Source organism: Neomonachus schauinslandi, chromosome 4 (genome assembly GCF_002201575.2).
Source record: "Neomonachus schauinslandi chromosome 4, ASM220157v2, whole genome shotgun sequence".
NCBI lineage: Eukaryota > Metazoa > Chordata > Mammalia > Carnivora > Phocidae > Neomonachus > Neomonachus schauinslandi.
Window position 1 is genome coordinate 34,976,145 of NC_058406.1, and position 11,264 is coordinate 34,987,408.

An 11,264-nucleotide genomic window follows, 5' to 3' on the forward strand; every position below is an offset into this window, starting at 1 on the left:
TCTCCTTCTGACCCTCCCCCCTCTCATGCTCTCTCTATCTCATTCTCTCTCTCAAATAAATAAATAAAATCTTTAAAAAAACAAAAAACACAAAAGTAATCAGAAGAAACAAAAAAATAGAGCAGAAATCAATGAAATTGCAAACGGGAATTCAATGGAGAAAAATCAACAAAACCAAAGGCTGATTCTTTGGAAAGATCAATAAAATCGATAAGCTTCCAGCCAGGCTAACTAAGAAAAAAAAAAGAGGGGACACAGATTACTAATATCATAAATAAAAGAGGGAACATCACTACAGATTCCATGGACATTAAAAAATAATAAAGGAAGGGCGTGTGGTTGGCTCAGTCAGTTAAGCCTCTAACTCTTGATTTCAGCTCAGATCATGATCTCTGGGTGGTGAGATCAAGCCCCATATAGGGCTCTGTGCTTAGTATGGAGTTTCATTGTCCCCTCCTACTGCTCTTTCCCCTCCTGTTTGCTCATGCACTCTATCTCTAAAATAAATAAATAAGATTTTTAAAATAACAATAATGGAATATTGGGGCACCTGCTGGCTGGCTCAGTCAGTAGAGCATGCAACTCTTGATCTTTGGGTTATGAGTTTGAGCCCCATGTGGGAAGCAGAGATTACTTAAAAAAAACTTTATTTAGGAGTGCCTGGGTAGCTCAGTTGGTTAAGCCTCTGCCTTCAGCTCAGGTCATGATCCTGGAGTCCTGGGATCCAGACCCAAGGGGGGATTCCCTGCTCGGCAGGGAGCCTGCTTCTCCCTCTCCCTCTCCCTCTGCCACTCCCCCCCCATACCAGCTTGTGCTCTCTAATACATAAAATCTTAAAAAAAAAAAAAGATTTCATTTGACAGAGAGAGAGAGAGCACAAGCATGAGTGGGGGGTGGGGCAGAGGGAGAAGCAGACTCACCACTGAGCAGGGAGCATGATGCACTGCTCGATCCCAGGACCCTGGGATCATGACCTGAGCTGAAGGCAGAGGCTTAACCGACTGAGCCATCTAGGCGCCCTAAAAAATTTAAAAAGATAATAAAGGAATATTATGAACAACTCTATACCCATATATTTGATAACCTCAGTTAAGTAGACCAATTCCTGGGGCATCTGGCTGGCTCAGTTGGTAGAGCATGTGACTCTTGATCTCAGGGCCCTCAGTTCAAGCCTCACACTGTGAGTAGAGCTTACTTTAAAAAAATAAGTAAAATAAAATAATAAATAGACCAATTCCTTAAAAAAACAAAATCTGCCAAAACTCATACAAAAAGAAATAGTCTAAATAGGCTTTATCTATTAAGGAAGTTTAATCAATAATTAATAATCTTCCAAAACAGAAAACACCAAGCCAAAAAAAGGTTCACTGGTGAATTCTACCAAACATTAAAAAAGAAATTATAGGGCGCCTGGGTGGCTCAGTCAGTTAAGCGACTGCCTTCGGCTCAGGTCATGATCCTGGAGTACCGGGATCAAGTCCCGCATCGGGCTCCCTGCTCAGCAGGGAGTCTGCTTCTCCCTCTGACCCTCCTCCCTCTCCTGCTCTCTCTCTCATTCTCTCTCTCAAATAAATAAATAAAATCTTTAAAAAAAAAAAAAGAAATTATACCGGGCACCTGGGTGGCTCAGTTGGTTAAGCGGCTGCCTTCGGCTCAGGTCATGATCCTGGAGTCCTTAGATCGAGTCCCTCATTGGGCTCCCTGCTCGGCAGGGAGTCTGCTTCTCCCTCTGACCCTCCCCCCTCTCATGTGCTCTCTTTCTCTCTCATTCTATCTCTCTCAAATAAATAAAATCTTTAAAAAAAAAAAAGAAAGAAAGAAATTATACCAATTCTCCACAATCCCATCCAGAAGATAGAAGCAGAGGGAACACTTCTTATCTATGAGACCAACATTAGTCTAATACCAAAACCAGGCAAAGACATTGCACAAAAAGAAAACCACAAATCAACATCTCTCATGAACATAGATGCAAAATCCTCAACAAAATATTAGCAAATCAAATCTAACAATGCATAAACAGAATATACCATATCCAAGTGGGATTTATCCCAGGTCTTGCAAGGCTGGTTCAACATTTTGAAATCAATCAATGCAATCCATCACCTCTACAGGTTAAAGAAGCAAAATCAAATGATCATATTAACAGATGCAAAAAAGGCATTTGGCAAAATTCAAAATCCATTCATGATTTAAAAGCTCTCAGCAAACAGGAATAGAAGGGAAGTTCATCAACCTGATAAAGAACATCTATAAAAAACCTATAGCTAACATCATGGTTAATGGTGAGACACTCAAAGCTTTCCAGTTAAGATCAGGAAAATGGTACAGACGTACCTTCTCACTACTGCTTTTCAATACCATACTGGAAGTCTTAGCTAATGCAATAAGGTAAGAAAAGGAAATAAAAGATAAACAGGTTGGGAAGGAAAAAATTAAACTGTCTTTGTTCACAGAGGACATAATCTTCTATGTAGAAAATCCTAAAGAATCTACAAAAAAAACCTCCTGGAACCAATTAGCAATTAAAGTAAGGTTTCAGGATACAAGGTTAGTGTAAAAAAAGTCAGTGATATTCCTATATACCAGTAATGAACGACTGGAATTTGAAATTAAAAACACATTACCATTGGAGTGCCTTGTGTGGCTCAGTCAGTTAAGCGTTTAACTCAGGTCATGATCTCGGGGTACTTGGATTGAGCACCATATGGGGCTGCCCGATCAGCTGGGAGTCTGCTTGTCCCTCTCTCTCTCATTCCACCCCTCTTCCCACTCATGCTCTGTCTCTCTCTCAAATAAATAAAATCTTAAAAAAAAAAATTACCATTTACATTACATCACATACAAAAATTAACTTAAATGGGGCAGCAGCCCTTTCTGCCCATGGATCCTGTCCCCATGCTTTAATAAAACCACCTTTTTGCAGTGAAAAAACATTTAACTTAAATGGACCAAAGACCCAAATGTAAAGAGCTAAATCTATAAAACTCTTAGAAGAGGGGCACCTGGGTGGTTCAGTCGGTTAAGCCTCTGTCTCCGGCTCGGGTCATGATCCTAGAGTCCCAGCATCAAGCCCCACGCCAGGCTCCCTGCTCAGCCAGGAGTCTGCTTTTCCCTCTCCCTCTGCCCTCCACCCCCCTGTTTGTGTTCTCTCTCTCTCTCACTTTCATGCTCTCTCAAATAAATAAATCTTTAAAAAATAAGTAAATAAATAAAACTCTTAGAAGAAAACATTGGGGAAAATCTTCATGATATTGGATTTGGCAATGATTTCTTGGGTATCACCAAAAGCACAAGCAACACAAGAAAAAATAGATAAACTGGACTTAATCAGAATTTAAAACTTGTATACAGGGGCACCTGGGTGGCTCAGTCGTTAAGCGTCTGCCTTCGGCTCAGGTCATGATCCTGGGGTCCTGGGATTGAGCCCGTCATCGGGCTCCCTGCTCAGCAGGAAGCCTGCTTCTCCCTCTCCCACTCCCCCTGCTGTGTTCCTTCTCTCACTGTGTCCCTATCAAATAAATAAATAAAATATTCCAAAAAAAAACTTGTATATATCAGGGCACCTGGGTGGCTCAGTTGGTTAAGTGTCTGCCTTCAGCTCAGATCATGATCCCAGGGTCCTGGGATGGAGTCCCGCATCCGGCTCCCTGCTCAGCGGGGAGTCTGCTTATCCCTCTGCCCCTTCCCCCTGCTTGTGCTCACACTCTCCTTCTCCCTCTCTCTCTCAAAAATAAATAAAATCTTTAAAAATAATAATAAATAAAATAAAATAAAACTTGTATACATCAAAGGACACTATCAAGAGAGTTAAAAAGAGAACCGATAGGAGAAAATATTTTCACATCATATACATACATACAAATGGAACCCAATTCAAATATGGGCAAAGGAGGGGTGCCTGGGTGGGTCAATCGGTTAAGAGTCTGCTTTTGGCTCAGGTCATGATCCCAGGGTCCTGGGATGGAACCCCACTTTGGGCTCCCTGCTCATCGGGCAGTCTGCTTCTCCCTCTGCCCTTACCCCGCTCATGCTCTCTCTCTCTCTCAAATAAATAAAATCTTTTTTTTTTAAATGGGCAAAGGAATGGCCAGTAGACACATGAAAAGATGCTCAACATCATTCAACATCAGGGAAATGCAAATCAAAATCACAGTGAGGTATCATCTCACACCTATCAGAATGGCTAAAATTAAAACACAAGAAACAAGTGTTGGGGAGGATGTGAAGAAAAAGGAACCCTCCCTCATGCACTGCTGGTCGGAATGCAAACTGGTACAGCCACTGTGGAAAACAGTATGGAGATTCCTCAAAAAATTAAGAATAGAATTACCGTATGATCCAGTAATTCTGCTACTGGGTATTTACCCAAAGAATACAAAAACACTAATTCAAAAAGATATATGCTTGTTCTCTATATGTTTATTGAAGCATTCTTTTATGTTTATTGAAGCATTATTTACAATAGCCAAAATATGTAAGCAACCCAAGTGTCATTAAATGAACACATAAAGAAGATGTGGCATATATCTACAACAGAATATTATTCAGCCATTAAAAAGAATGAAATCTTGCCATTTGCAACAACATAGATGGATCTAGAGGGTATAATGTGCTAAATGAAATAAGTTAGATAAAGACAACTACCATATGATTTCACTCATATGTGGAATTTAAGAAACAAAACAAATGAGGGGCGCCTGGGTGGCTCAGTCATTAAGCGTCTGCCTTCCGCTCAGGTCATGATCCCAGGCTCTTGGGATGGAGCCCCGCATCGGGCTCCCTGCTCAGCGGGAAGCCTGCTTCTCCCTCTCCCACTCCCCCTGCTTGTGTTCCCTCTCTTGCTGTGTCTCTCTCTGTCAAATAAATAAAATCTTTAAAAAAATAAAATAAAAAAGAAACAAATGAACAAAGCAAAAAAAGAGACAAGCCAGAAAACAGACTCTTTTTTTTTTTTTTAAGATTTCATTTATTTATTTGAGAGAGAGAATGAGAGAGAGAGAGAGCACATGAGAAGGGGGAGGGTCAGAGGGAGAAGCAGACTCCCCGCCGAGCAGGGAGCCCGATGCGGGACTCGATCCCGGGACTCCAGGATCGCGACCTGAGCCGAAGGCAGTCGCTCAACCAACTGAGCCACCCAGGCGCCCCCAGAAAACAGACTCTTAAGAAACTGATAGTTACCAGAGGGGAGGTCGGCTGGGGCATGGATGAAATAGGTAAAGGGGATGAAGAGTACACTTATCATGATGAGCACTGAGTAATGTACAGAATTGTTGAATCACTATGGTATACCTGAAACTCATATAACACTGTATGTTAACTATAGTGGAATTAAATTTTTTTTAAAAAATGGGCAAAGGATTTGAATAGACATTTCTCCAAAGATACATAAAAGGCCAATAAGCACAAGAAAAGATGCTGAACATCATTATTCACTAGAGAAATGCAAATCAAACCCACAATGAGATATCATTTCACACCCACTAGGTTTGTTACATTTGAAAAATGAAAAATATCAAGGGTTGATGAGAATATGGAGAAACTGGAACTCTTATGCATTGCTGGTGGAGATGTAAAATGGTATAGCTGCTGTGGAAAATAGTATAGTGGTTCCTTTGAAAGTTAAACATAGACTAAATGAAATAAGGCAGTTATAAAAAGACAAATACTGCATGATTTTGCTTATAGAAGGTATCTAGAGTACTCAAACTCACAGAAATAGAAAGTAGAATGGTTGCTGACAGGAGCTGGGGGACAAAAGAGGAGAGTTGTTTAATGCATATAGAGTTTCACTTTTGCAAGATGAAAAAGTTCTGGAGATTGGTTGCACAACAATGTGAATATACTTAAGACTACTTAACTGTATACTTAAAAATGGTTGATAGTAAATTTTATGTTATGTGTATTTGACCGCAATTTTAAAAAAGTTAAACACAGAACTGCTATATGACCCAGGATTTCCACTAACAGTTAAATACCCAAAATAACTGAGAGCAGGAACTCAGATACTTGTACACTAATGTTCATAGCAGCATTATTCACAATAACTGAAAGGCAGAAACAACCCAAATGTCCATCAACAGATGAATGGATAAACAAAATGTGGTAGACACACACAATGTGATATTATTCCGCCAAAAAAAAGGGAAGGAAATTCTGATGTATGCTACAATGTGGATGAAACTTGAAGACATTACACTAAGTGAAATAAGTTGGACACAGGACAAATATTGTATGATTCCATTAATATGAGGTACCTACAAAAGGCAAATTCATAGAGAAAGAAAACAGAACAGTTAACAGGGACTAGGGCAGGGGGAAATGGGGAGTTATGATTTAATGAGGTACAAAATTTCTGTTTGGGATGATGAAAAAGTTCTGGAAAGAGAAAATGGTGACAGTTGCACAAAACATCACAAATATACTTAATGATACTGAACTGTATACTTAATATGGTTAAAATGGTAACTTTATGTTATGTATATTTTACCACCATAAAAAAAATTAAAAAGAGAGAGAAAATAGAAGGAAAGATCTAAGAAATGGTGAGTGGAGGCAATGCTATGGAGGTGTCTTTGGTCCAAAAAGAGAACATGAGGGAGGGGTAACCAGGGTGGCTCAGTTGGTTAAGCCTCCAACTCTTGATTTTGGCTCAGGTCCTGACCTCAGGGTCATGAGATTGAGCCCCGCATTAGTCTCCACACTGGGCATGCAACCCGCTTAAGATTCTCTCTCTCCCTCTCTCTCTGCCCCTCCCCACACTCTTTCTCTCTTTCTAAAAAAAAAAGAGAGAGAGAGAGAAAACATGAGGGAGTATAGCTATAGGGGATGTTAGGGTCAAAATTATGTTTTTTCTGGGGCGCCTGGGTGGCTCAGTTGGTTAGGCGACTGCCTTTGGCTCAGGTCATGATCCTGGAGTCCCGGGATGGAGTCCCGCATCGGGCTCCCTGCTCAGTGGGGAGTCTGCTTCTCCCTCCAACCCTCCTCCCTCTCATGCTCTCTGTCTCTCATTCTCTCTCTCGCAAATAAATAAAAAATCTTAAAAAAAAAAATTATGTTTTTTCCCCCTTTAAAGGTTTTTTTTAAGGTGAGAAAAATAATAGAAGGTTTAGATGTTGATGGGAATCATTTAATAGAAAGTGAAATATGATGTAGGAAAGAGAGGTGAGATTTTCTTAGGTAATGTCTTTGAGTAGGCAACTAGACAAAGGACATAGAATACAAATGGAAATACGGCTTATACTGGAACATGGGTAGTTTATCCATAGTCACAAGTATAAAGGCTAAGTAAGTGGGTGAAGATATGGGTTAGTAGCTATTTGTGGTGACTAGAGGCTATGGAAGCTCTCCAGCTTGCTTCAGTTTTCTCAGTGAATTAGGAAGCTCATCACTGAGAAGAAATACTGAACGTTGGATGAAAGAAAAAGTACGAATAATGTTCTGGGAGAGTAAATGAACCAGGAAAATATTAATACTTGGGAACACTAAGTGCTCAACTTTATTAAAAATAACCAAATAAAGGGCGCCCAGGTGGCTCAGATGGTTAGGCGTCTGCCTTCGGCTCAGGTCATGATCCCAGGGTCCTGGGATGGAGCCCCACATTGGGCTCCCGACTTGGCGGGGAGCCTGCTTCTCCCTCTCCCTCTACTGCTCCCCCTGCTTGTGCTCTCTCGCTCTCTCTGTCAAATAAATAAATAAAATCTTGGGGCACCTGGGTGGCTCAGTCGTTAGGCGTCTTTTGGCTCGGGTCATGATCCAGGGTCCTGGGATCGAGCCCTGCATCGGGCTCCCTGCTCCACGGGAAGCCTGCTTCTCCCTCTCCCAATCCCCCTGCTTGTGTTCCCTCTCTCGCTGTGTCTCTCTCTGTCAAATAAATAAATAGAAAAATCTTAAGAAAAAAAAAAGTCTCTTAAAAAAATAAATAAAATCTTTTTTAAAAAAATTTTTAAATAAAAAAAAAAATACCCAAATAGATACTATATGTGTGGGTATATATGTGTATATATATCTTCTTACATGTAATATAAATTTTTATATATGTATATAACATGTGCATGTATAATATATGTATAAGCAAAGGGTCCAGAAATATACATACCAAATTATTAATTGGAGAGAAAGAGATATATATATAGGGCGGAGAGTAGAAGAGACTCCTATATATTTTTTTTTTTTAAAGATTTTATTTATTTGACAGAGGGAGACACAGCGAGAGAGGGAACACAAGCAGGGGGAGTGGGAGAGGGAGAAGCAGGCTTCCTGCAGAGCAGGGAGCCCGATGCAGGGCTCGATCCCAGGACCCTGGGATCATGACCTGAGCCGAAGGTAGACGCTTAACAACTGAGCCACCCAGGTGCCCCAAGAGACTCCTCTGTTATTTGGGGTTTTGGTCAGCATGTATTATTTTTATAATTAAAATAGATGTTAATAGTTTATTTTTTAAAATTTTTTTTGATTAAGATAAGAGCCTTTATAAATGTCTCTGGAGAGATGGAAGAGGAAAAAATAGGATATAAATAACCATGATATACAACTCCCAATAGTAAAATTCTCCCACCCACCCCCTCCAGCTCCAAAGCGTCTGAGGCAGAGATTAGGCACCACCAAGTAAATACGAAAATATCCAGGTTCTGACTCCAGGCACTGATGAAGAAGGGGCAGGTCAGACCTCCCAAGCATAAATGGAAGGAGCAGATATGATGTAAATCACACAAGAGTCTCCATCTTCAGGGTGATTCCAATCTGTTGGCTGGCTCAGGCCATCCCCGGAACCCTCCTGTGTTCTCCTGTTGTTGAGTGCATCTGGGAGCACGTGCACCGATGACTCCAGGGTCCCCGCCAGCAAGCGAGACCCAGTATCCTGGCCAGGGCCACAGCATCACACATGGACCAGCAAGAGCACAGCACTGGCCAGGCCCGCAGCCACAAGCAGTTCCAAAGCCGGAGGAGAGGACAGTTTAGAAGACTGATCAAGGGTGCCTGGGTGGCTCAGTTGGTTAAGCGACTGCCTTCGGCTCAGGTCATGATCCTGGAGTCCCGGGATCGAGTCCCGCATCGGGCTCCCTGCTCGGCAGGGAGCCTGCTTCTCCCTCTGACCCTCCCCCCTCTCATGTGCTCTCTGTCTCTCTCATTCTCTCTGTCTCAAATAAATAAATAAAATCTTTAAAAAAAAAAAAGAAGACTGATTAAGATCCATAGCACCCTCACCCCAATTAGACAAAGCCTATGTCCTAATTATACACAATTATCAACTCGGCAGTAAAGGTGATTATCAACAAGACAAAATGAGAAAAGCAGAGGCATCACTCACCTTGAACACTTCAGAGAAGAAGCCAGACCCTATTTTTTCACAGGTGAAGTCATCTAAACGCGTCAGTCTAGAAAAGGCACTTATAAGAGCTCGATATGAAGATGGCCAAACTCTTCCCACTTGGGTCATGTTCCCATCTCCTCCACCACCTCCTTCAAAATCTTCAAGACGCTCCACACGTGGAGGAAAGCCTGCAATTGAATTCCGTTTGCTCCGATCCATAGTCTCAATAATCACTTTTTTCTTCTTTTAAGAAGGAATTCCACACATAATAAAATTTTGTTGAGTTTTACTTCTCTTCCAGTTTGACACTAAACAAGAGATCAGAAAGATATTTCACTAAAACCATGAATTTAGATTAAACACATGCAAACCAGTGAATTACCAATGTAAAAATATTTCCTCTTTCACATTCTAGCTCTTGATTTTCAGATCAAAAAAACATTTTATACCTTTACCTTAAAAAAATACTTATATATTTAAAGTCCAAGATGTACTCAGTCTTTAAAATGAGTAGACTATAATAAAGATCATCAATTACATTCTAAAAAACAAAATAACAATGATAATATCATTTTTTGAGCACCTACTATCTAGAAAACATAGTATAAGAGGTATACATATGTCATCATTTCATTCTCAAATAATCCATGATATAAGAATTATTATGTTCATTTCATAGAGTGGTTAAGTAGTCATACTGTCATAAAATGGCAAAGATAAAATTAAAATGTAAGACTTTCTGATTCAAAAGCGTATGTTCAGGGGCACCTGAGTGACGAAAGCGCTTAAGCAACAGGCTCTTGGTTTCGGCTCAGGTCGTGATCTCAGGGTCCTGAGAAGCAGCCCTGCATCCAGCTCTGGGCTAAGCACAGGGTCTGCTTGAGACCTTCCCTCTCCCTCTGCCCCTCCTCCCTACTCCAACCCCCCCCGGCCCCCAACATGCACACACGGGAACTCTCTCTCGCTTTGTCTCAAATAAATAAATCTTTAAAAAAAATAAAAGCCTGCAACTGATGAATTACTGAACACTACATCTGAAACTAATCATGTACTATATGTTGGCTAATTGAATTTAAATTTAAAAAAAAATTCAAGGAGCGCCTGGGTGGCTCAGTCAGTTAAGCATCTGCCCTTGGCTCAGGTCATGATCCCAAGGTCTTAGGATTGAGTCCCTCATTGGGCTCCCTGCTCAGCAGGGAGTCTGCTTCTCCCTCTCCCTCTGCCCCTCCCCCCTGCTTGTGCACACACTCTCTCTCTCTCAAATAAATAAAATCTTTAAAAATTTTTCAGAAAAAAAAAAAGCCTATGTTCATACCAATGCCCTTCATAGCCTGCATTACATTATTTTCTCTTTATTTGAAAAATGAAGTCCAAATATATAAAACAATGGCAAAGATTTTATACCATAAAATTATATTATTTCATTTAAAGATTTTTTAATTTATTTATTTGAAAGACAGAGAGAGAGCATGAGGGAGAGGGAAAGAGAATCTGAAACAGACTCTGTGCTGAACACAGAGTAAGATGTGAGGCTCGATCCCACAACTGCGAGATCATGACCAGAGCCAAAAGCTACCCATGTTCCCCAAAATCATATAATTTTAAAAGAAGAAAACCAGGGCGCCTGGGTGGCTCAGTAGGTTAAGCAACCAGCTCTTGATTTCATCTCAGGGTTGTGAGATCAAACTCAGCGGGGAATCTGCTTAAGTTTCTCTCTCTCTCTCTCACCCTCTGCCCCTCCCCACCCCGCCCTGCTCACACGCTCTCTCTAAAATAAATAAATCTTAAAAAAAAAAAAAGAAAGAAAACCATATCTAAAAGCAACTTAAAAATTCATTAAACAGTACAATCTAGCAGAAGTGACTATTGAAGGCTCCACCCCATCTGGTGCATGATTAAGAATAAAAATGCAAACCCACTTTTTCTTTTAGCCATCTCTCCCTACTTCTAC

General features: G+C 40.7%; 1 protein-coding gene across 1 annotated transcript in view; it reads right to left on the bottom strand.

Moving 5' to 3' along the window:
• TESK2 (testis associated actin remodelling kinase 2) overlaps window positions 1–9,612 on the bottom strand; it is a 121,779-nt gene extending 112,167 nt beyond the window's left edge. The window contains exon 1 of the mRNA XM_021684439.2: window positions 9,311–9,612. Within this exon, the coding sequence (XP_021540114.2) occupies window positions 9,311–9,532 (222 nt within the window). The 5' untranslated portion in view covers window positions 9,533–9,612. The remainder of the gene's footprint in view (window positions 1–9,310) is intronic.
• Between the last annotated feature and the right edge of the window lie 1,652 nt (window positions 9,613–11,264).